The sequence below is a fragment of the Leptinotarsa decemlineata genome, unplaced genomic scaffold (genome assembly GCF_025532065.1).
Source record: "Leptinotarsa decemlineata unplaced genomic scaffold, Ldec_3_MD MMD2_tig00026336_RagTag_RagTag, whole genome shotgun sequence".
In the NCBI taxonomy this organism is placed as follows: domain Eukaryota; kingdom Metazoa; phylum Arthropoda; class Insecta; order Coleoptera; family Chrysomelidae; genus Leptinotarsa; species Leptinotarsa decemlineata.
In genome coordinates this window covers 11,086,728-11,113,938 of record NW_027412692.1, presented here as the reverse complement: position 1 = coordinate 11,113,938, position 27,211 = coordinate 11,086,728, and the positions used below count along the sequence as shown (strand labels likewise).

Sequence of the window (27,211 nt, the reverse complement as noted above, 5' to 3'; positions counted from 1 at the left end):
TGATGAAAGGCGCTAAACTGATGTGGAAAAAGTGTTCTCAACTGATTAATTTTCTCTTTATGAATATTCACAACTCGCTTTTCGAATCACATAAATGGGCATTCGAACATTGTTTCATTCCTATTACCTCCACGAGAATAACGGTTAATTTGCTGAATCCAATATGTCTCCATTCATTCTTGACAATGATCAGTGATCCATACCAATTATTCATTAATGAATAATAAACGAGCAAATAGCTTTCATGATATGCAGTATTTACTCTTTCGTTAGTACATGATTTTCGGCGGTTTTTATTCGATGAACCGAGCGATTAAATATGGTATTAGGTTTCGATTTTGCGTGATAAACTGCTGATGCCGAAGCTTCGTCCATATTTACGTAAGTGGATAATGATCGGGATACTCGTGAAACGTTTGCTATGGGGTTAAACGTGAACGGGTTCTGTTCTTTTTATGTCTCATGAGATTAATGGGATTAAAATCGAACCCCACTTTCATTATTTATCTTTGTTGAATCGTCAAATTTGTTTTAATATATTTTTGTACTCCAATTCTAAACAATAAAGAATTATTATTTTGTCGACTTTCTTTCGGTAATTTCACCTTCCACAATCTGAAAAATATAAAAATTGTAATGGAAAATTAATACAGGTGTGAAAACGGCAAAATTTTCAATGCGCCACGACGAGTTATTGCTTAAGTTCGAAGTATTTTTTGCCAAGAAAAATCTTTTATTCATCAATAACTTGTCATATACATTAATTTTAAAACTCTTCTGACATCTGCCGGGGAAGTTTAGAAATCGAGAGAATTGACGAAGAGAATTCGCTAATATACCCAGGTTTTTTCGTATTCGAAAGACATAGACATAAATTAGCTCGTAAAACGGTAAAGTAAGTATATGTATAATATTTTGGGTCAACAGACCCAAAAATCAAATCCGCGATGGTACGAGAAACCCATTCTTCTTGAAAGGGCCATGAATTGTACAGGAAACCAACTTACGTAGAAAGGTACCTGAACAAATAATGTCTTCATTCGTCTTGAGAAACACAATGTTTGAAGACATGTCAAAACAAATGGCGCAATTGAAACCAGGCTACAAAGATCTTAAGATTTCACAATCAATGGTAGTCATAAATTGAGGAGTAAAAAATATGAAGACATACTCATTAAAATAAATTAACACATCTGAATTTTTAGATTACAAACATGGTAGAGTTTGGGAATTAGACGGTGATCATAAGGTTGAATTATTACATCGAGATTTACGTGTGATTTACATTTCAATACACATACAAAATTAAACAACGGAGAACATATTATTCAGGAGTCCACCTTGAAGGCATCTTCATTCATTTGGACAATTCCATAAAATTCATTGATGTTATACAGAGGATTTTCAGTTAAAAAAACTTCAGTAAGTACTTGAGTTTTCTAAATGAGAAATTGCGGAAGTCTAGTGGCAGGGTGTTGTATAGCTTAAGGTCAATATCATCCACCCTTTTCAGTCTATTTGCTTGCATGACAAGATCTGATTCACTTATAGTATCATGATGGTGTATGTCTGTAAGAGAGATATAATTATTTGTATTCAGTCGAATATGTAGTAGATTTTTATGAACAATAGCCTGAATACAGTGTACATTATTTTGAGATTTTTGAATATTGGACGGCAAGTTTCATCCCACCTGGCAGAAGTTATACTTACAGCGGATTTCTGCAGGATAAACACTTTTTCAAGATGACATTTTGATGCACTGCCCCAGGATATTATTCCATATCTTAAAACTGAGTGAGGGCTGCGTAATTGTTCACAGATCTTTCAATTATAACTACCAACTGGTATCTCAATCGCCACAAAAGGAATAACCAGGAAAGGAATTTCTGGCAAAAACATAACAATCTGCACTGAGAGCAGACAAGCCCTATTAGCCTTGAACAGACAACGTGTTACCTCACGGCTAGTACTAGAGTGCCACCAAGATTCAGCCAAAGCTTCGGTAGATAATAACATTATCCTAAGGTGGGTTGACTCTTCATGCCGACTCTTTATCCAAGGAAACGGCTGGACTGAGAAGAATTTCGAAAACTGCTGCTCTCTCTTCCTATACACATATATGCTAGTTCCAACTGGCAACAAGTTCTTTTCTTTTAGTATAGAACCAAGCAATTCAGCTTATTCTTTTGTTAACCAAAGATCCCTAACCTAGTCGTTAAGCTCAATCTTAGTAAACAGTTTAGGCTCTATATTTGCTGAAGCACATTGGAACTCTTCATCATCTTGCTCATCTATATCTGACAGTACATCAGAAAACATTTCAGTTTGAACAGAATTCAAATCATCTGGAGGTTCTGCGGCCGGCAAATCTACATCGTGCCCTACTGCTCGGATGGCGGAAATTAGGTTAGGATAGCTGATTACCTTCTTGTTTTTCGAGTTATGGCCAGTAATATCAATACTACAAAAGTAGCAATCATCAGTGTGGTTTCTAGGTTCCCTCCACACCATAGAAACAGCGTGCTTAAAGGCTTTTTTCTCCTTTTTTGACCATTTTCTAAGATCTTCAATACAAACATAACATACCTTATGCAAGGCCCAAGATTTATCCTGATCACCAAGTTTAATTCCAAAATATAAGAAATGAACTTTTTTACAAAGTCTGCAGTGTTTCTTCGATATTTTTAATTACAAACTCACCACAAATATAACAAAAACTATCAGCAGAGTTTTCACACTCGCGATTAGAAATTTCAATGAGCACATGTAATGGAAATCAGAAAGTAAGGTTAGGTTTACAGTAAACAAAACATCAGCTGTGAACAGACAGAATAATATAATTCCCCTCTTTTTGGACAGTGAATGTGTTTCAGCAGTGCTGCCAACTCTTCTACATCCAGCACAAATTAATTTATAATTTTATTTGTAGTATATAAAAGCTGATAAATTCTGTAATTAATCAAAGAATTTAATATAAATGTGAAGAAATGGTAAGTGGAAGAAGTGTCATATTTGAATTAAGCACCCTAAACGGAATAATGAGGTGTTTTGAGTAAAAAAGTTTTTTCATCGTTGGCCTGTATAAAAACAATATCACAAAAAAACGATTTATTTCCGTGATTTTCAATGGATACAATAGATAATATCAATTTTGAATCGCCTTTTGACATCATTGATATCTGTCTTACCTTGGATCTATAATGATTCTCGTGTAAAAGGTTTCCCATTTCGTATTTTCCATACACATAATCTTGCTGCTAGCAAAACTAGCAAAACACCTAATTCCGTATAAAAGTGTTACAAATATCACTTCGATAACGAATGTTTACCCATCGTTTTATTGAAAAAAAAATTGTGGAAATAATGGAAACTTTTAATGTATTTATTTAGTTTCAACAAGACCCGTCCCCATATAAGAGGACTCAGTGACATCTACGGCCTGATGACTTCGACAATTGCCAAACAAGCCAAACGTCACACCCATGCTCAATTCCAAAGAGATGGGGTGAAAGTGAAGGATGCAATCTTGTCAAGATTACCCTGGGCGACCCTGTGAAGCTGGCGCCGAAGAAATATCTGGCGATGGCCAGGAAAAATCTACGCTTAACAGTAGGATTTCTGACACCCCCGCAATATAGGGCTAGTGGACACACTTCTATGCAGGATGTGTGAACAGGAAGATGGAACTGTCAGGCACGTCCTATGCGAATGTCCGGAGTTATCGTCAATCGAGTCTTGGCCTACACCTGCCGATATGAAGGAGATGTCTCCCAGAGACATGTCCACCTTCCTGGAATGGACGATGACCTAGGAGAACAACTCCTTGGAAGGATGTACAACGGGTCGCATGTGGCCTATCTCTTGTGGGCCTACACTCACCCTCCCTACGACATTTCTATAGATCTGAGAGTGTTCCTGAGGAACTCAATCACCTTAAGAACGCCTTCAAAAATAATAGTCATAGCGAAGGAGAATTCTAGCGGGACATGCGACCCAGGAGAAAGAACCCTAAAGTTACCCCAGCCAGGCTGGTCAAGAGAAAAACTTTTCTTTCCTATGTTGATCTAGAGAACTTTTGGCAACCCCTTAATGAAAACTATGATTTTCTCCACAAAAAACTACTTTTATTCAAAATAGAATTATATTTCAGAAATGAACCGTCATCAAAAAAATATTCCGTTTTCGAAAAACGATATTCTTTTGGCTGTCAAACTGACCAGTATTTGGAAAGTTACCAAAAAGTTGTCGATGGGGAGTTGAAGACACTAGTATTTCCTCCCGAAATTTCTAAAAGTCCAACTGAAAATTGAAAACTTCTCACGTAGTTGAAATTTCATTTCAATAGTCTATCATATACATGGCTACCCAGACTCGAGTATAATCTAGGAAACGGTAAGATATAGAAAGTAGATTTATTATTGGGAGATACAAAGTATCGAATTCAACTTCTTCAGTTCCGCTTTTTTTTGCTGTATCTTCTCCATTTGCAGAAATATTCAAAACCCATTCACATTTTTCCATATCAACTCCAATTTTATTATGAGAATGAAATCATAGAATTATTATATGGAATATCGTCTGACTTGGAGCACCTCTAAATTTGAAATTTCCATACGAACTTTTGTGTCTTTACGTCGAGTTGCTGAGCTCCTTTCGAGTGTAATTTACAACCCCTCTCCGTATTCCTCCCATCTCATTTGAGATAGACCATTGCACATTTATCTATCCCGACGGTGGGGACGGTAGCCGGTTGGGTTGACGTGGGTGATTTGCTCCATTCACTCAATCAACTGCTGTGTGAACGGGAAGTTCGAACCGCAAGTCCGGACTATCAATTTTCACAACTTAAAAGGTAATACCTCTTTATTCCTCAGCTCGTACATGTTTCGACCTTTGAGAGTTGCCGTTTATAGGAGTGCGACAGCTGGTTAACGGAAAAACAGATTCCAATTTCAAACCGATAGCAAGCGTGTACCTCCTCAAGCGTGTACCACCCTCAAGCACTGATGGATATTGTTACGTTTTCCCCCATGGGTTGACCAATAATTGACTACACTGAATAATCAAGCTCAACTTCATTTGACTTTAAAAACAACAAACACTCCAACTAAAAATTTAAACTATTATTTCAATGTATATCGCCTTCCTAGATTACTTCGCGTACCGCACTGTTACGTCCACCTCACTGTCTACGTGATTGTCCGAATACGCTTGCAGCCAGCGTTTAAATATCGCAATGGAACAGCGTAGAATTTCGCCGAAGTGCTATGAACATCGGTAGCATGTTTCTTGCTCTTTCCCGAGGGGCAGGTAACATTGGATATTCCCACGCTCTCAGCTACGTCACGTTTGGTTTCCAGTGGCGGGCATGATTTACAATACTACCCCCTTCCCTGAGGTTGTTCGCCCCGAACAACATTCCAAGAGGAACATCACGACCTACGAAAGGACTCAGCCTCTCTATGTGGATAACTTCAGGCTTGCTTCTGGGTGACAATTGGATTCTGTACACCAGATCCTTCATCTTTTTGGCTACCAAGATCCTTGCCATGGTCTCTGCAACTTGAGACACAAACCTTTCCGACGTTGGACTTCCGACTTCTTGAGATTCATCGAAAGGACTGACATACAATACATCTATCGGAAACTTCAGTTCCCTACCAGTTAACAACATGTATGGTATATAAACCGTCGCGTCATCGTACGACCATCGTGAAGCTGTTCGAGGATTCTCGAGATACACATCTTAGGAAGGGTCATCTGGAATATGTGGGTTTTACCATCCCATTTCCGAGTGAGTAGTTCATCTCGAATGCTCATGGAGTCCCATTGGAGCCAGTAACCCTTTTCCTACTGGCCGTGCTTGGAAATCTCTTGCCATTCCGGCTTCTCTCCTTTGGCAATCCATTCTCAAACAGTTTTCAAGGCGGGATCCTCCTTCGGCGCTACAATGATGTCTCACCTCGTCAGGAAGGTAGTGTCACCCTCAGAGGCTGTTAACGACCCTAACACTCCATGGTCAGGTGATTCCTCAACTTGTCTGTCCGTATCCCTGGACAAGGGACCCTTACAGGTTGCTACCCTTCGGGTCAAAGGGAACCCGAAGCGGTGATAGGTAGGGGAGCTTATCTCCCTATCAGAGCTGTCCATAAAGGAGTATCTGCCTGCTACCTTATCACGTCTGGTGAAAAGTACTTTTTCTGTTAACTAGGCATCCTCAGTAATCCTTTTCGGGTCCGGCGATTCTTTCCGAAGTTCCCGGAAAACCTCTCAAAACTTTTTGTCGACTATTTTAAGCTTTTTTCAAGCTCTCTTTCAAATTTTTTTCCGACTCCTTCAAGCTCCTCTTCAAATTTTCTTTCAACCGCATCAAGCTTCTCATCGACAAATTTTTCCCATCCCTCCTTTGTTTCTTGGGAAGTTTCAAAATCTTCAAATAAATGAATGTACATCTGATTGTCTTTTTTTTGTTTCTACTGAATATTTACCAGTGATTTACGATATTCCTCCCTGTTTCTTTCTCGTTTTTCCACAATATTCAGTGATAATTCACGATCTTCCTTTCGGCGTAATCGTTCTTCCTCCCTCCTACGTTTTTCATTCTCCGCCGGGCTCGCTTACAAAGCGTCAAACATTTTTTTTAAGTTCTTCCATCTTGTCGTAATCGACACTCCTTGTTTTCACCATGAAACAGTTTTTTTATAGTCAATTATCCCACTTCTGACACCAAATGTTACGTTTCCCTCCGTGGGATCACCAATAATTGACTACACTGAATAATCGAACTTAAACTTTATTCCACTTTAAAAACAACAAACACTTCAACTAAAAATTTCAACTATCCTTTCAGTATCTATCGCCTTACTAGATTACTTCGCGTACCGCACTGTTACGTCCTCCTCACTGTGTACGTGTCTGTCCGAATACGCTTGCAGTCAGCGTTTAAATATCGCAATGAAACAGCGTACAATTTCGCTGAAGTTCTATGAACATCGGTAGCATGTTTCTTGCTTTTTCTCGAGGGGCAGGTAACATTGGATATTCTCACGTTCTAGCTACGTCACGTTTGGTTTCCAATGGCGAACGGCGTTATTTCCTTTCGGGCATGATTTACAACAATATTCTGTCCTCAATAGTCTGTCATCCATATAAAACAAATGGATGACCTTGTGCTCCCGGTTTCCAAGGGTGCCACAAGGATGTAATAGTGATATACAGGGAGAGTGAGGAAATAGCCCTGGAATACATCCCTTCTTAAAGTGACCCATCCTGTTTGGACTCTATCCTGACCGGATGTTATGGTGAAGCGAGTCCGCTAAAGTGGTATCAGTTATTTATATCATTATTTCGATTGCAGGAATCACCGGTAAACCTTGGGCGGGACAGGCGGCAAAGATGAAAAAAACGTTCGAGAGGAACATCCTAATCCCTAGACCAGACTACGGCAGTATCTATCTCTACTGGCGGGACCTTCTCATGCCTTATCATGGAGTTGATAGAAACTTCAACGTAACTGCGTTGGCTAGCGTTACCGTGAACTACCCTTTCTCGGTTATTAGAGAAGCTTTAAGGAAAATCATGACACCAAGGAGGATCATTCAACTCAAATATAATCCCTTGACTCCACAGGAAGTGTATGAGATATTCGTAGCTGAAGGTATCGAGCCCATTTCCGATAAAGAATATAAAAAGTTTTTGAAATGGTATAAGTCGACTCCGCTAGGCAAACAGAGGGCGGCATTCAATAAATGGGCAGATGGTCAGAGAGAGCTTGAAGCTAGGCAAAAGGAAAAGGAGAATAAAAAGAAGTAACACTGGTTGAAAAAATCTGGTAGAGACTGGGGACTGATATTTTTTTTAAATTCCTCGAATAGATTTTTCAAAAATCACATTTCAGAATACTCCAAATATTTTAGTCATTCAGTATTATGAAAAAAAATGCATCTAATAGGTGAAATAAAATATTCCTCATACCGTTTCTTCATTCCATCAACGAATCATCCTGAAAATCATCATGTGAATATTTTTCATTGAATTAATGGACTGACCCGTTACTCAATGGAAATTATTAACACTACCCTAGATTGTGATCAAACAATTTTAACATTTTTTTATTTCTAGATGCGTTTCGCTAATGCCGTAGCTTCCTCAGTAGGTTCTTTTTCTGGATCTACGATATTCTGTAACGAATAGTTCGTTCCATTCATCACAATGTCGATCATCTGCAAACTGTATAACACGGGATAATAGCCACTGTCAGCTGTATCTGAAAGCCAATGTGGCCTTACGGATGGGGTCGCCGGACTCCTGGTCAGTGGCAGAAATAAGTAGGGTGAGGGGAACTAAAACCCCCTAAAAGCCTTTGCAAAACATGCCACCGTGAACCAGCCTACCGAAGCTAAGGTGTAAGGAATCGTGCCGATAGCTGAATGGCCGCAGGGTGAGATGCGGTCACGAATGATCCCCTTGAACTGGGCGAAACCTCATTGTAATCAGCCCACCGCTGGTAATGCGGGGCTCTGCCAGAGGTAACCAACTCTTCCCTGGCCGCTCGTGGGAACACACATGAATAAAATAACACAAAAACAGAAACAACAAAAACAAAAACCAATCCCGAGGCTGGACAGAAGTGCTCACCTCAATCTAAGGCGGTGGGTGGAGATGAACAGAAATTTCCACCCCAATCTACCGCTTGGAATGAGGCTGAACATAGTAGATCACCTCCAATAGCAAGGGCACTTCCTGCGGCGGGCGCCGAGATCTCCGCCTTGAATAAAGGCAGGGAACCGGCTGCCCTTACAGGAAAGCTCCCTCACTTGTGCACCTCCACAGAGGGAATCCCAAGAAGGTTGAAGAAGCCACGGCAGTAATATCGCTGCACCTTCCAAAACCTTCGCGGAGGCCACCGAGAGACACCTCAAGGTTGCCAAAGAGAGTGTGTGTTTGGCGAGTCTTGGGCCTATACCTGCCGATATAAAGGAGATGTCTATTAGTGACCTGTCCACCTTCCTGGAAAGGACATGATGGCCGATGACCTAGGAGGACAACTCCTCGGGAGGATTTACAATGGGTCACATGTGGCCTAAGTGCTGTGAGCTTACACTCACCCTCCCTACTCTATAGATAAAGATAGTTGAGATCTGTTTCCTTTCTCTTCGGATTTTTCTTTTGTAACCTGCGCCCCACTATTTGAATCAGCCAAATAAACTCATGGTTTATTCGATTAATAGTGCAATAATATATTGATCAATCATGTGTCAAACTTACTCACACCCCTATCACATCAATCTGAGCAGGCCATCAGCAACAAGTGTCAACATCCTATAATTTTGAATTCAATTATTCAATAGCCTTTTCAAAATTGAGGAGGGTTCCAATTTCATATCAGTTGAGCTAGCAAAACCACCTTGGATTTCCATATCTATTTCACGGACATAATTTGAAGGTTGATATTGAGGCTGATTCTACTCACATTTCTGTTTTGTTCGTTCTTTATTCGACGAAGACATTTCAGGTGCATTATGATCTGAAATCTTCCTCAAATTACCGATTAATTTACAACAGTGATTGAACACGATGTTCAACTTCATATCCCTGACGTAATGTTGAAAAAGTCAGATTATTTTGATACAAATGTTTATGAAAATGAAACATATGGGATTAGATACATCTACTACGAAAGTTGAAAAAAGTATGGTAAATTATCTCTATAGCAGAGCAATACAGCTGAAATTTTTTGAAAAACGAGTAATAATGAATACATACTCAGATTCTTTCTTAGATACAAAATAAATGCATTATGAAATAAACATTTAATTCAAAACCAAACAACCTCACAAACAGCATCACTAATTGACGAATTGGAGATAGATAATATTTCAGAACTTCTCACAAAAAACGAATGCGCTGAGATCTATACTAGCCCAACAAAAATTGCATTCACTCGTATGGGATGCTTCCGGAACGTTAAGATAAGTATCTTTGAAATTTCTCAGCTCTTTTTATATACAAAATGATTAAATACGACAGGCTACTGATGAATAGAACAATTTTCTTTGTGAAAAATACTTTGAGTTTACGCAGTAACTCATCGTGGTGGAGTTGAAAGTTTGCTCTTTCTACAACTACAGGAAGTTCCTTATTACAATTTTTATATTTTGACATTGTAGAAAGTGAAAGAAATCGACAGAAAGGTCGATAACAAAAAATTACTTCCGTTCAATAAATCATTTTCTTTAGGAAACGTTGAATTCGAAATCAATTCCTGAAAAACTAATGTGTTATGAATGACATGAATTTTGATCAACAATTGAGCAATTTCTTGAAATGAAATTGAAGCATTCTGTATTTCTTCTAGGAAATGTCGTTAATACTGTCGCTGATGCACTGGTAACCAGGTAGACTCTCACTGTTTCTGTAAGACGCAGATTACCCTGTATCTTCATCAGCGTAATTCATCATCAGTAGTGGAACTACTCTATTTTAGAGTTACTAGTCCGTAATCAGTGCATGCTGCCTGAAAACGCGATTCAACTGAAATCCATTATCCAGGAATCGGATACTCCAGAATTCTGTTTTTGCACATCCAGTCCAACCCTGATTATCATCGAATCCGGCCCTTTGGTGGCCGATAAGCCTCCGCAAGAGATTTCGCAGAGCAGAACCGTCGACAATTCCATTAATTCAACACGCCCCGCGCTGAAAACTTCGGAAGGCGAGATATTATAACATGGAAAAAGCAATTAAATGAATACTTTTCTTAATTAGTTTTTGGCATTACACGCCACTCTTACTGTTAATATAAGATATTCTCGATGATGACTGTTCCTGAAACTTGGGATCCTGAATGATTTATTGAACATCCACATGCAATATTACAACTTCACACGAGACTTTAATTTTTCTCCTAGTGTTGAGTTCAACATTTTTTCTGATTCAAACAGTCGATATACAGGGTGTTCTTTAACACTCAATGATCATTCAACTTCTGTAATTGATGACCTGTTTACAAATACTACTGTCTCAGGTGCTGATGGTGCAGATCTGATGAAGATTTTACTGAAAGGCTCACTGTTTGGAAACTTTGTTGTAGTAATGAATATTAGTGAAGTTTTTTCCTAACACCAAATCGTTATTTCAACACCTCGACACGTGTTTCGATCATCAAGTGATTATCTTCAAGAGAAAAATCAAGCTAACAGTTAGTTTGATCTTCCTATAGAATGAAGATGTTCCCAAAGTGTCACCTGTATCAACTGAAAGTTTATGCTTGAAAACGCTATTGTAAGTAGTCAGTTTAAGACGATTTCAGAACTTCCCTTCGCCACTTTTAACCTTGAAATGACCTCTACATCACACGAAGCAGCCAAAGTGACTTTGAGGAGGTGTTTCGAGTTTGACCTTGAACGACTTCGACCTACGTAACACGGCAATGCAGGCAAGGTGTTCCGGGTTCAACTTTGAATGACCTTTATTCACCCCCCCTTCAAATGACCTTCACATGCGTCACACAAAGTAGTTAAATTTACTTTTGAGAAGGTGTTTTGAGTTTGACCTTGAACGACCTTGATCAACGTCACACAACGCAGGCAAGGTGACTTTGAGGCAGTGTTTTGGGGGTATAGAAATAACGGTTTATTGTTGGGAAAAAACTCCAGTAATATGCAAACTATAATTGCTTCATTGAAAAATTCAAATAGTTCAGATGCCAATAGCATCAGTTCCGTTATAGTGAAGATGACAGATTTTAGTAGGCCTATAGCACAATTAGCAAGTATTTGCTGCTCATGTGAAATGTTTCCAGTGAACCTCAAATGATGTCGAGAAAACCAATCCTAAAAAAGAGAGATCCTAATGAATACATTTACTATAGATTTATCACCATAACTCCCATTATATTGAAGATCATTGAAATTCTAGTCAACAACAGACTTCTTGATTTCCTTGAATGACGGAGATTGTTGACACCAATGCCCATAATGAAGATTTGAGTATCTGCACTCGCTTACTTCTTTGCGATCTATCTAAAAAGCATCTGATACCATAATTGTCAAGCATGGAGTACCTCAGGGATCCGTACTTGGTCCCCTTTCATTTATATTCTATATAAATGTTCTTCCCACATATATTGATACAGCAGATGTTTTTTCATATGCCGATGATGCAACCTTTGAAATAAGTAACCAACAAGTGGAGCAGCCAGATCAGTTGTCATGTGAAAGACTAAAAAAAAACGAAACATACTTCAGCCTCAATGTTCTATGCTTCAACGCAAATGAAACTCAGGAAATAACTGTCGCAAATAGATCCCAAATGTCTGACGGTGACAAAGAGGTGTGTTTACTGGGATTCCACTTGGACAACAAAATCAATTGGAATGGACATACGATAACGTTATGTAAAAAGCTCTCAAGGTGTCGCTACGCATTGGAGGGCTGAGGAGTTTAGTTTCGAATGGTGTGCGGAGAATGGCATATTTTGGTATGGCTCACTGCCACATAAACTATGGAATACTGATATGGGGTGCTTCCTCATATGCAAGTGAAGTATTGATTCTTCAAAAGAAGATAATGAGAGATTTAGAAAAAGTTGATTCCAGAACCCATGGTAAATCAAATGGTGAACAAAACGGGTCATATTTACATAACCTTCCATTCATATTCTAGAAGCAATACTGTATGTTCATAAAAATGGAAATGAATATAATAGTGGCTCCAGCATTCACAATCATAACACAAAGGCATCATCAGGCTACCCAAGATGCATCATCAAAACAGCCAAAAAACGGAGTTTTTCCTCATGTCTCCTGACAATGCTAACTTGCGTCGAAAAATTGATTTCGAAGGAAGGGGTCAAAGTAACATATAATGCAAAGCCTCAAATCATAGGAGGCGAAAATTTTATGTACATTCAGTATGACAAACATGCTGTATAAGTTACTATAGGAAACAAAATTGCTAGTGATGAAAGTTTGAAAAAAAATCTCAATAATCCCAAGAAGCTGCAGTTTTATTCGGAGATTTGGGAAAAATGAACAAGTCAGATGGTTCGTTAAAAAAATCCCATGCCCATCTGAAAAATATGTGATCGAAACCGTAAAGCAAAAACCCTCAACCCATCACGTGATAAAAGGGGCGATGAACATCACTGAAATCTGGCTACCTGTCTTTTCAGGAACACAAACAGCTACAGGTACACAAACAAGGTCAAGTAATCCAATTATAGGAAAACAGAGCAACTTTCTTACGAATAATATTGAACCAGAATCAAATACCAGCAAGAAATCATTTTTATTATAAAGAATATCGTGGTTTTCGTACGACCAGCTCGCCCCAACCGTTTTCCCGATTCACCCTAAAGTCGGTCAACTCTTTCAATAAACCCTCCAAGCATGAAGAAGTATTTACTCATCGATCATGATCAATCAAAACTAATTTGTGTGTCCGATGTTAGGTAAAGTAGAGTGGAAAAGGGAGAAATGAAAATTTATGGAAAACGCATCAGATTAAAGGAATCGAAAATCAATTATTGACCGTGTCCGGCGGACGGTTTGAGTGATTAAAAAGCTCGGCTAGGCTTTTTACAAATGGTTACTCCGCTCTGCACGATAGCGTGAAATATTGGAGGTGGCGGAGGTGAAACACACCCTCTGACAAGCTATATTGAGTCATTGACATCATTTCTTGTACTTTCAGATGAACAGTTACAGACTACTTTAGTTTAAAAGGGGTTGACAATTTTTCCATGGTGAATTCTACCAGTTTGGACTTCCATTGCCTAATATGATTCGAAATCTATGAAATATCAAAAAAAATCTGTTTAAAATCTGTTTTCCGTTAATCAGCTGTCGCCCCCATACGATCGACAACTCTCAGAAGTTGAGAAACTTGTACGAGCTGAGGAATAATGAGGTCTTACCTTTTAACATGTGATTACTAAGCTAAATACCAATAGCTAAAAGATCAATGCAACGTGAGATGTAAATATTGTGGAACGAGGAAAATAAAATCGAAGTGAAAGATGAAAATGACCACATAGTAGAAAGAAATGAAGGAACACTTCTCAAATATTTTGAGTATCCGTAGAATGCACCTGGGGTGGGCGTAACCCTGCCAGATCTACTTGCTGACATTCAAAATCGTTGGATGATCATACGCATAACACATGGGCTGAAAAATTCCTTGTCCAAAAAAGAAAACGCGGCTTTTTTGTCAAAATTGGCTACATTCATCAAGGCAATCTCCATCGAGAGCCACACAATATTATTCTAACATTTCAATATCACTTTTATAGAACGATTTATCTTTTGGCTCAATATAGGCCCCAGTTTCAGCAATAACCTGTTCATTCGAGTAGAATTTTCTACTGGTGAGCATTTTTTGAGGTCTGCGAACAGCCAGTAGTCGCTAGGAGCCAAATCTGGCGAATACGGTGGAGGTAGAAACAATTCAAAGTTCAATTCATGTAGTTTTGCCATTGTTTTAACCCTTCGGTAGACGCAGTAACATTTTACACAGCAATAGTCGCACACGGTCCACAAGACCAGTTGAATAATATGTATTTATTGAATAATTTTGTCGAATTTTTCAATTAATATTGTTTTATCATCATTTTTTCCACAACATTTTTTGTTACTATTCAACAGGTCATTTAGATATTGATTTTCTGCAAAAGTAGAAAAGAAAACGACTTTTTGATCACTATTTATTTTATTCCTACGACATAATTTTCAGAAAAAAAACGAACATATAATTCTGAAATATACTGAAATCGACACCAATAGAAAATGATTCAACTGCATTATACATATAAAGCTAGAGGAAGGGGGTGAAATTACATGTTAAATTTACTTATATATTTTATTTGTGGCAATCCTCACATATCGGGATGACATGCTCTAAACATAAATATTTTTTACATAACGCACAGAAATATTTTGTTTTACGATTTTTTTTCCAACTACAATAGCTACATTTCCCAATTTCTCCTGGATTTCTTTGAACGGGTACTGAATCATCGTCCAAATGGCATATCTCTTCCAAGCGCATCCTTATTGTCCTTGGGATATTTGCATTCATACTTCGGCATTTCTGATGGTTATACATGAGACTGAAAGACAACTCTATCAGAAACTGTCTTCTTGTTTTTGTAGAGTTTGTCAGATTACTGTTATATATTACGAAAGAAATGATTCCTGTTACATCCAGTATACTATAAAAAATAACCATTGGCCATCTTCTACTACAACGTGCCACATTATACTGTGCACATAACTGATCTACAACATCGACCCTGCTTTTTGTACTATTATACGTCAAAATCATTTCCGGTTTTCCAGTTTCTGCATCAACATTGTCTTCATAAGGCATAGTCGAATACAGTAAAATGTTTTTTTTTGGAATATATGATACCAAAGTTCCTCAGCAACCAAACCCAAACGTACTAGAACCGATAGATCGTCCTGAATTTTGTGAGAAAAAAATTGGTATTCTTCTCTTCTGCCTTTTATCGTTCCCAAAAGGGTCAAACCATTCTGTTTCAAAGTCAAACCAAGCGCAGTGCTAGTAAACCAATTGTCAGTGGTTACATTTCTATTATAACCATAAAGATGTTGGCAGGCTCGTTCAGTCACAGCTTTGGTACTAGTGTCTTGATAATAGAGGCCTTGATTTTTTCCGACGTATACTTCCATATTGCTGGTATAGAATAATTTTGCATCGCATAGGGCAAATATTTTTATTCCATATTTGTTAGGTTTGCTGGGAATGTACTGACGGAAGGAGCATCTACCTCTGAATGCTCCTAGTTTCTCATCCACCGTTACATATTGCGAATGGGAAAAGCATTTTTTCTGATTATCATTCCACTTTGTTATCAGACATCTCACTGGAACTAATTTATCTAGAAAACGTCGATGGTCCCTAGTTGTGATGTCGTCAAACCTTATATATCTCAATAAATATCTGAACCTGGTAATGTTCATTGTCAAACGAAACACCTCTATACCAGTGCCATCTGTTTTCCATAAGTCAAGGGTGTTCAAATGACTTGCTTTTCTCACACCTGCAAGATATAACAGGCCTATCAATGCACGAATTTCGTCAATGTTTGTTGGATATTTATCTCGTTCACGGCTAAACTTGTGCCTCTCTGCCTCAATTTTAGTGGTCGTGTTATCAACGATCATTTGTAACATGTTCGAATCGAATAAATTATTTCAAATATCTTGGATATTGGTTATATTTCTAACACATGGTTTTGATCCTGGAAGTTGCAAAACAATATTTTCTCTTCGAGTTCTAACATTTTTAGGTCCTCTATGTTTGGCCCATTTTGTTTTGTGGTCTTTTCCAATAAAGTACGGTCCACCAATGAAAGATGATTCTTCCCTAACTTCTAATTCCTCAACCTCTTCCTCTGTTTCGCTTCCCTCTGACCTTTCTTCAATGTTATCTTCCTCTTCTAATTCCTCTTCGTCATCGAATCCATCTTCTGGTTGGACTTCCTCAAAAAGACGCAACAGCCTTTTCTGCTCTCTTTCATAATCCATAATTTTGACTACAGTAATCGCACACGGTCCACCGCACCAGTTTGTCCAATTACTCTTCTTCTTTTTCCATTAATGGCTTCAGCTGAGTGGTTCCCAGTTGATCTCCATCCATTGTCACATATCGACGCAAAAATTTCGTTTCATTATGTTCAATGAGGCGCGCTCATAAAATGAATTTACTTACTTATTATCAACATTGCACCGTGCGGAGCCTAGGTGGGTCCTTAGTTGATGATATGTGTAATGTTTTTATCTATAAACGCGATACTAAGTTCCAACATTCGAATATCTCTGCTACATTTCTTCAAATGTTACGAATTTCTTCCTTTCTCTTATAAACACTGAAAAACTTTTTCATCGCTGTTATAATATTTCCAACAACTATCCGAAACTACTCTTTTCTGCTTTCGGGGATATTGTCTATTATATACCGGTCTATACAACTGGTTACGCCAGTTAATTTCCGGAGATGATAGTTGTTATTTCGAAATGTATGGAAATGTAAATTATATATAATATATTGTTTTGGTAAATTAAAATTGATGTCGCTCATATTCGATCGACTCACCACAGTTCGTTGTAATCATTACGGCGAACGGGAGATTGTGGTTGATGGTTATTGAAATTCTAGGAAATTAGACCCTTTATTGATCTAATGAAATGTCAGTTGATAATGAGATGTCATTTGCAATTGAATACGTGTATGTAGGTAATATGTTTCGTGGATCCCATATTTTCCATCGATTTTCTCGCATGTGAGTCTACTTCGTTTCATAAAAAAAAATGTTCAAATGCCTAAACTCATTACATTTGTTGATACTCCCACGAAATCATTATATAAGTTTCATAGAACGTACACAGTATACTTCAATTTACATGTCATACAATTTATACTGATTAGAATTGATGTGGCAGTCTAAAATGTAAAGGTTAAGCTGCTTTTGAATAATTCATTCTTGTGAATCGAAATCACTAGAGTTACATTCTCTCAGATCCAAAGTTCATCATATAACGTAACATAGTTATCCTAATCCACAAATCTGGTAATCTCAATACACCTGACAATTTTCGTCCCGTCTCAATAATTCCGTTTATTGGAAAAATATTCGAAAAAATACTGAAATCTCGATTATCTCTCTACTTCGAAAAGTTCAATTTACTGCATGAGAACCACTATGGATTTCGAAAGAATCGATCAACCATACAAGCTGTCTCCAGAGTGGTGGAGGTCATAGTCCAGGGCCTTGAAAGCGGTCGCCGGACATCCATAAGCCTGTGCGATCTTAGCAAGGCCTTTGACTGTGTCAAACATGAACTGCTGATCAAAAAGCTTCAGCGCTATGATATCAGAGGGGTACCTTTGAAACTCATTGAATCCTATCTACAAAATAGAAAGCAATGTGTTAGCTCAAATGGAAGTATTTCTAACTCACGGTGTTACTCAGGGCTCCGTTCTGGGTCCACTTTTGTTCATTGTATATATCAATGATTTCTTTCACCACATGCAACCAATTACGTGCATACTATTTGCTGACGATTCAACATTGATACATTCAACCCCTTCAGATGTGTGCCCAAATGTTTCCATCGCGACAGTAGAGAGGAAAGCGAAAAACTGGTTCTCTGCTAATTACTTGAAGCTGGATGAGGCTAAAACAAATCGTCTGAACTTCTCAACAAATAATTACATGGGTGAATATGCCAAACTTCTGGGTGTTATACTCGATGATACTTCAAATTGGTCGAAACATACTGAATCAATTTGCTCTAAATTGTCTAGTGTGGTCTTTATTTTAAGACAACTGAGGAAAGTGGTGAGTGAAGATGTTTTGTTAAATACCTATCACGCACTTTTTCACTTCCATATAGCATATGGTACAATATTGTGGGGCAGTTCCACCAATTAAATAAAAGTCTTCAAACTCCAAAAAAAGGCTGTTCGAACTATTGCGTTTGCAGGTTACAAAGGCCATTGTAGGCCACTTTTCCAAAAATATGGTATTATGACATTATCCTCCTTATATATATATATATATATATATATATATATATATATATATATATATATATATATATATATATGTCAAGTGGGAAAATTCTGAATAATACTCGAACTACACTATTGCAGAATATTTAGACACCCCCCATTCGCATGAGAATCTTCAGATATTCAGTTTTTTTTTATATCTATAATCGTTTTTAAGTTATTGATGTTTTGTTGAGTTCGATGGTTCATGATGTATATTTTGTGTTTCTGACTGACTCCATGATTTTTTTTCCTACATACAAATGCAATTATATTCAAACCCATTGAAGAAAACCCCATGAAGAAAACAAGTCAATGAAAATATTCTCGGACAGTCAAGCGGTGTTGGAAACTTTTGGCTCCTACCGAGCAACGTCTAAATTGTTAGCAAATTGACAAAAACAACTCTACTCGATATGAAGACTCAACAGATTGTCTCTGGTCTGGATTCCTGGCTATACTGGCCTGGAAGGCATTTAGGCTGTTGACTCCCTTGAAAAGAATTAGCATCGCTTCAGGCTTTGCCGAAGCTTGATACCAAACACTTGTTGGACTACAGTAGGGATGATCTACGATATCTAACAGGCCTTCTTACAGGTCACTGTCATTTGAATCATCATATGTAGAGACTTGGACTGTCGGAAGACAGTGTTGGAGACTGTTGGAAGACAAAATTCCCCGAGCAGAAGTTCAGAGTCTGTTCAATGAATATCTCAGTGTAACTGGATGTTGATTGATACACGTGATACACAAAGATACAGCTTTGGTATGCTGCCATTTTCATGATCTCACCCTGTATCCGATTCCCATTTGACCCACCCTATGGTCCGAATTACTGATCTCACCCCGTATAGTTCGTGCTAGCGATCGTACGAAGCATCATGAGAAAAAGCATTGGATTTTGAGCCAGCCAGCATGATACATTTACTCGAAAATATCCTCAATATCAGTTATTGAATTCAACACCCATTTTGAAACTGAAACAGAAAACAATATAATTTTCAACCTATGTTGAGTCCATCCCTGCGGAGAGTATTCGGAATTTACGTTCATTATGCCTCTCCTTGGCTTTCTTATCGGGATCGTCGTTCGATAGATAAACAATAACCATTTTCGAGACGACTTTCAGCATAAATCAAGTCTGATAAGTCACTGTCGATAAAAACGGAACCGGCAGTATAAGAGGTTTAACACTTTATAAGTACCGTCATTATACTCGACTCGTAATTTTCACTTAATGTGCGCTTTATGATTCGAATTAAATGCCAAGGGAGATAATTTCTTGTTTTGGGAAATTAAGCTGGCAATAACGAATCGGAAGATATCTCGGTTATTAGTGGAATTATGGTTTGCATAGGAACACGGAATAATATTCACGAATCTTTTGATGAAATGATGCTCATCTTGAGTGAGATTTACTTAATTATGGAAACCTGAACTGTGTAGACATATTAATGAATCTGAAAGTTTGTAGGCTAACATAGAAAAATTAATTTTGTTGATAAAATTTGATTATATTATTAAATATGGTTAGTTGCCTTCGGAAGCAATACAACGATTATAGCGATGAATTTCATTAGTTCGGACTTCCATTGTCTAATATGATATAAATTGTCCATTGAAGAAGCCCACAAGAAGCCCCGAGTCTGGTTGAGATACGTGGACGACACCTTCATAATATGGAACCATGGGAATGCAGAACTAGATTCTTTTCTGAAGCACATCAACATCACTTCCACAATGGAGAAGGAAGTCCATAACGAATTTCCATTCTTGGACGTATTGGTGAATAGGACCGACAATAAATGGGAAACATCTGTATATCGAAAACCCACCCACACGGGACAGTATCTGAACCAGGAATCCAACCACCATCAATCGACTGAGAAAGGAATCATCAAGACTCTACTAGACCGTGCTTTCGGGCTCTGCAATACAAAGGAAGGTCTCGAAAAGGAACTAAGCATCATCAAAAATGACCTTCAACGGAATGGTTACTCCAAAGTGGTGGTGGAACAGGCTTTAGCAAGAAGACAGCAAGAGCTCCACAAGGAAGAGAAGCCGCCACAACCAGTACTTGTACTTCCCTACATCAGAAGATTATCAGAAAGGATAAGAAGGATTGGGTCAAAGTATAACATTAGAAACTGCTTCAGATCTAGGAACACTATCCGTAGCAGTCTCACGAAAACCAGCCCACCAAACGCGGACTGCGATTCCAAGAATTGCATTTCCCAGATACCCTGCGAGAGCGGAGAATCATACATCGGTGAAACTAGGAGGCCATTGAAAGTTCGCATTGCCGAGCACAAAAAACACTCAAATCGAGGAGAAACCACCAAATCCGAAATAGCAGAACATATTTGGACTCATCATCATAATATCAAGTGGGCTCAAGCTGAAATCATCCACAAGAAGGAACACTGGTTCAGCAAAAAATTCATAGAAGCCGCATATATGTTGATCAACAACGCATTTAGACAAGCTAGCGTAGAGATACATAACACATGGATACCTCTAATCAAGCGGAACACGACCAACTCTCGCCAAACGGTCAGCTTCCGCTAAAACCGATGAAACGGAGAGAGGGAAGAGGGGAAAGGTGAAAGCACTCGAATGGCCTATAAATACTCAGATCTCGAAGGAAGTCCAGGTAGCTTCAAGTAGGTTCAACGCAGAACAATTCGACCACGACCGTGCTTCACTTTTCCTTAGATTACTGAGCAATAGCCGCCGGTTAGTTTTTGGAGGCCCCCATGCAAAAATTCAGTCAGGAATAGTAATGATAAAAACAAATAACCGATCAGAAAGTATAAGCACCTAAAGGCTGACTTTCGACCAGAAGAGGACAATCTTGCTGAAATGCCCATCAGTAAGTTGAGGACCGCTCTGAGAGCGGGGGTGGATGGAGTGGAGTATTAGGTTTTCCTCGCAAATTAGTTGTGGGGCGAAGCTTTCACTTCAGAGCACTCCAACCGGGAGGGGGCATGGGGGGGAATAAGTCCAGTTATCACCCGAAGAAAATTGTGGATACTAACAATCGAAATGTCTTGAAGTAACTTGGTTTGGAATCTTTCAATTTTATATTTTCAATTTTCATTTCTTGATAATATTTTTTTAATTTTTCAGCTCGTGTTAATGATACAACTTTTTGTTTTTTTTTCCGTTGTTGCTTGTATGTTATTTCATTGTAATTTCAGTTTTTTGCTCAATGAAATTGTTTTTTCAGCTAATCTTTTTAATTTTTTACAGATTATTGCAGGGATTTCAAGTCAATTTATATCATATTAGACAATGGAAGTCAGAACTGATGAATGAAATGCACTTCAAACAAACGATTATAGCGGTCATACGATGTGTCTAGCTTCGAAATGGGCCTCAGATTCGACGATTACGTCATCATCGAAGCTAAGTTTCTTCCCAGCGAGCATTCTATTGAGGTCTGACAACAGGAAAAATTCACTGGCGGCAGATCTGGAGAATACGGTGGATGTCCAAATGTTTGAAAATAGTGTAATGACCGAAACTAGTCAGCAAATATAAACCTATCGCGGAAAATAGACAAAAGTGTGTTTTTATAGTGTATCCTTAGTGAAAAAAAATCTTAAAGTTTCCAGAGGAGTTATAAAGGACTTTTTTATTTGATACTAATAGCTTTTACTCGCGGCTTCGCTCACATTTATGCCATTGAATAAGTGTCAGTACAATAGAAATGAATCAATGTGAGAATTCTATTTTAATGCTGAGCTGGGATTATCAATTTTTAAAAATTATTACATACGATGAAGTTTCGAAAATTTAAAATATGCTTTATTGAGTTGCAACAACAAATGTTGAAAAATATTTCACTGTAACAAAAATACCCTAACCTAACCTAAAAATAAAAATGACAGAAAAAAGTAACGATGAATATAGAAAAGAATTGAAGGGGTTATATTTTTAGGAGTGATTAATTTTTGGTTTGTGTCTGAAAGTTACTTCTTTGCATGATCTACACATCCATGTATAGAGTTACGTATTTTCAAATTGATTACTTCCTTCCTTTCTTTGGAAGATTCCCTCATCCTGTTTTTACATCAAGATGGAGTAGTAGAAAGCCAAAAAATTTCTTCCCCAAGAATATAGCAATATTCTAAACAACTCAAAGTATCATGAATGTATCATCTTTCCCACCAACCGATTTCCTGGAGTCTTTGAAGTCCACTAGATACTCATTAGGAGAACAAGAGGATCGTTCCGAATTCTTCCGGTTCTTGTTGAATACTCTTCGTGAGCAAAACGAAAGCAAAATCAATACTCCTGACCACTCTGGATTGAATGATTCCGTACAGTCCATCTCATCTTGTGTTTGTAAATCTTTTGCTGGAAAAATCCTCACTTGTTAACTTTGTAGTAAATGTTCAAGAGGTAGTGAAAACTGGAACTTTTCAGTTTTCCTAATATGACTAATAACCAGTCCGTGCAAAGCTTATTGTTAATTCATCTGAAAATGGAATTTTTAACAGGTGATGATCGACTGTATTGCCAAACATGCGTCAAACTAACTGACTGACTGACAAGTATAGCTGAGGCACCAGTCAATCTAATAATAACACTGATGATCTTCAAACAAGACTCAACCTCTGAAGGAAGCAAGAGACTCTTTGGAAGGTTCGAAATAGATGAACATTTCAATCTAGCAGACCACTATTATAATATTCATGCAGTCATTGTTCACTGTGGTTCTGGCGTTGAATTTGGTCATTATTACGCCTTGGTCAAAGACGAAACGCTCTGGTTTAAGTTTGGCGATAGTCGTGTCACGAAGTGTTCTGGCGATGCATTGAAACTAGAGACACCCTACATTTTGTTTTATAAAAAAGAGAACATTGGCAGATTAAGATCTTCAGATGATGTAGTTCTGCAGGTTTTTCCGGATTTCCCTGCAGCTGAAAAAGCAAATGCGCCACTGGAATCAATGAAGTCGCCCCGAAGCGCCAATTAATTTTTATTGTTGTTTTCATTTTCATCGTTGCTTTAATAAAATTTTGTAATAAACATAAGAAAAAGCTGAAACTGTAGTCAGTTGGATTGGATTGGATATTGTCGTGACTGTGAATAATATAGTGCGACGGTATTACAGTACTAAACGTTGGAACTTCATTACCGGAATGCTAAAATAGCTGGATTTTGAGACTGTTTTGACAAACAATTTTTTTATCTTACAAAAAAAAATAGTATCCTATGTTACTTCTAATACCTCCAAAAACATGTGTACAAAATTTCATGATGATCGGTTAAGTAGTTTTCGCGTGACACCATAACAAACAAACTTACATTCGCATTTATAATATCAGTAGGGATAGGGGAGTAGGGAAGTAGGGATCACATGCTGATGAAGATTATGCAGTCTCCACCCTGTGATTTTCCACGAATTGAAACGTTCTAAGTTTTCAAAGTCAATATGCAAAAGTATCAAACATATTTCTGTAATAACCTTTCTTCAATTATAAACTGATTGCAAGCACTATTCGAAAGTTGCGTAATAATTCACGTCACTTGATATCTTGCATACAATTTCTGTCAATTCCGGCTGTTGGTTAATTTCTGTTGAAGAGTTGACCATCGAGACTGCCCGTAATGGAATAATCCTGTAGCAAATTTGCGTATAAGTCACCGTAGCGCAATGTTCTAGTAAGATATGTTCACTGACGTATACCACTGTTACTCTCGTGGGAATAGAATATCCTATTGGATAATGGAGTCTGAATTCTCGTGATACTTGAGAGATATTCCAACGGATTGGTGTGTTATGTTCAAATTGGTTTTTGGTCAGTTCTAGAGATGGAATTGAAGATTTTCACATACTTTTTTCAAGGACAAAACACAAGCACTACAGGAAACCCCTTGAGGCGCTCTATGAGAGGGATGAGACAGTCCAACGGAAAGTTAGATGAATATATTTCAACAGTTTGGACTTCCATTGTCTAATATGATATAAATTGATTTGAAATCCTTCAAAGAATCTGTAAAAAATTAAAAAGATCAACCGAAAAAATAACAATTTTATCAACCAAAAACCTAAATTACAAAGAAATAACATACAAGCAACAACCAGAAAAATGAAAAATTGAAATATTAATACAAGCTGAAAATTAAAAAATCAAAAATATCACTAACAAAAAATTAAAATTAAAAATTAAAAGATTCCAAACCAAGTTACGTCACTACGTTTTGATTGTTGGTATCCACAATCGTCTTAGGGTGATAACTGGACTTCCGAAATCTGACTATTTATAGGTAATTCGGGTGCTTTCACCTATCCCCTCTTTCCTCTCTCCGCTCAATTGGTTTTAGCGGGGGATGACCGTTTGACGGAGTTGGTCGTTTTCCGCCTGATTAGAGGTTTCCCTATATGTTACGTATCTCTACGATAGCTTGGCTAAATGCGTTGTTGGACAACATATACGCGGCTTCCTTGAATTTTCTCCTTAACCAGTGTTCTTCCTTGTAGATGATTTCAGCTTGAGCCCACTTGATGTTATGTTGATGAGTCCAAACATGCTCTGCTATTCCGGATTTGCTGGTTTCTTCTCGCTGTTCCACTCAGATGGATCATTAGTTCCAGAGATTCAGCCACTCAGAACTTGTCCAGATTTTCACTACCAATAATTGAACCACTGCAAAGAAAACATCATCTTTTGTGACACATACAAGGCATTTTGTTGAACTACTAGGGGAAATTGAAGTCGAAAAGCAGGATCAACTGATCAGTTTCGACGTGGAGAGCCTCTACATCAACGTTCCTGTCGAAGAAGCATTTCAAATCATACAGAAGAAGCTATCCGAAAATAGGGACCTGAAAGATAGAACAAACTTACTAGGATGCTGTGTACGAAACTGCTAGTTCCAACTGAAGGACGAATTCTTTACGCAAGATGAGGGACTGCCAATGGGATCGCCACTTCCGCCGGTTATAGCAAATATATATATGGAGTGGTTTGGAACTCTGGCCATTGAAGAAGCCCACAAGAAGCCCCGAATCTGGTTGAGATACGTAGACGACACCTTCATGATATGGAACTATCGGAATGCAGAACTAGACACTTTCCTGAAGCACATCAATAACGTAAGTCTTTTCATCACTTTCACAATAGAGAAGGAAGTCCACAATGAATTGCCTTTCTTAGACGTTTTGGTGAAGAGGACCGACACTAAATGGGAAACATCTGTATATCGAAAACCCACTCACACAGGATAGTATCTGGAACATAAATCCAACGACCATAAATCAACTGAGAGAGGAATCATCAAGACTACTAGACTGTGCTTTCGGGCTCTGTAATACAAAGGAAGGTCTCGAGAAGGAACTAGGCGTCATCAAAAATTACCTTCAACGGAATGGTTACTCCAGAGTGATGTTAGAACAGGCTTCAGCTAGAAGACAGCAAGAGCTCCACAAGGAAGCGAAGCTGCCACAACCAGTACTTGTACTTCCCTACATCAGACGTATATCAGAAAGGATAAGAAGCATCGAGTCCAAGTATAACATCAGGACCTGCTTCAGATCTGGGTAGACTATCCGTAGCAGCCCCACGAAAACCAAGCCACCAAACGCGGACTGCGATTCTAAGAATTGCATTTACCTCTGAAAAACAACGATATCAAAGATTGCTTTATTCTTGTCCTAGAAATGTGGAATTGATTGGTGGTTCTTGTGTTGTAGTCATGAATTTGATTATTGTACCTAATGAAGGAATCAAAATATTTTGGTAATACATTTCTGCTTATTTAATACAAAAATATCATACTTGAGTAATACAGTATGTCTGCCACATCATACCACGTCAGCATGCATCGAATGGTAGTTCATCTATTACATTTTAAGATGATTCTTAAACCTCGATTTTGCAGTTCCTGTAACTTCTGTATATTGTTTGTATCTGAAAGATAAAGCAAAGTGGACATACAAATGTTATTTTCAGCTATTCATTTCAGGGATTCCAAATCATTTTCTATCATCGGAACTAATGAAATTCACCATGAAGCACTGTCAACCACCTTCAAATGTACCATTCATGACCAGATCAAACCAGAAATAGAAAATGTAATTTCTTATTATCCTCATCCGATGATACAAAATTCCATCCTCATCCATTTTATCCATTTTCATGAAATGAAAGAAACGAGCTTGCACCAACCCTTTTACCGAAACATTGAATAACAGAATAACATCCTCGGCAACCTGTCTATCCTCGAAAGAAAAAGGAAGACCTTTTCCGGGACGAGACCCTGTCACGCATGATGTAATAATAATTCAGCCACAGGAGTCCTTCAAGAAAAGACACCGAAGAAGCCGTAAATAAAATAAAGGACTGCTGGAAATTTAGCATTCATGACGAGTTTTCAGTGTCTAGAAGTTCCATCAATATTCACGGGGAATTGCATTTCCTTCGACTTTGGATAATGGAATGTGGCCACCACTCCTACGCTGAGTCTATCGGAGGCTGTGGCGTGCACTGTTGCCAAGTCTAGGTGATAATTCTCCTTTTTCTTTTTGGTTACGAATGAGCGGACATACAGTGTCACAATTGAAGTGCACACCATATGGGAAAGAATCCCGATTTTCAATTATGGAATATCATTGACTTTAG

At 38.1% G+C, this 27,211-nt stretch overlaps 1 protein-coding gene across 4 annotated transcripts in view; it reads left to right on the top strand.

Moving 5' to 3' along the window:
* Positions 1-27,211, top strand: part of LOC111513127 (dynein regulatory complex protein 11) — a 45,570-nt gene that overhangs the window by 6,436 nt on the left and 11,923 nt on the right. Inside the window, exon 2 of one of the 4 annotated variants that reach the window (XM_023169300.2) lies at positions 10,361-10,895. The exons of 1 other annotated variant lie outside the window; for it this stretch is intronic. In XM_023169300.2, coding sequence (XP_023025068.2) covers positions 10,361-10,404 — 44 coding nt within the window. In that variant the 3' untranslated portion in view covers positions 10,405-10,895. Of the gene's footprint in view, positions 1-1,205; positions 1,347-7,360; positions 7,977-10,360; positions 10,896-27,211 lie in introns of those variants that run through there. 2 more of the 4 variants (XM_023169293.2, XM_074183221.1) reach the window with 2 other exon arrangements.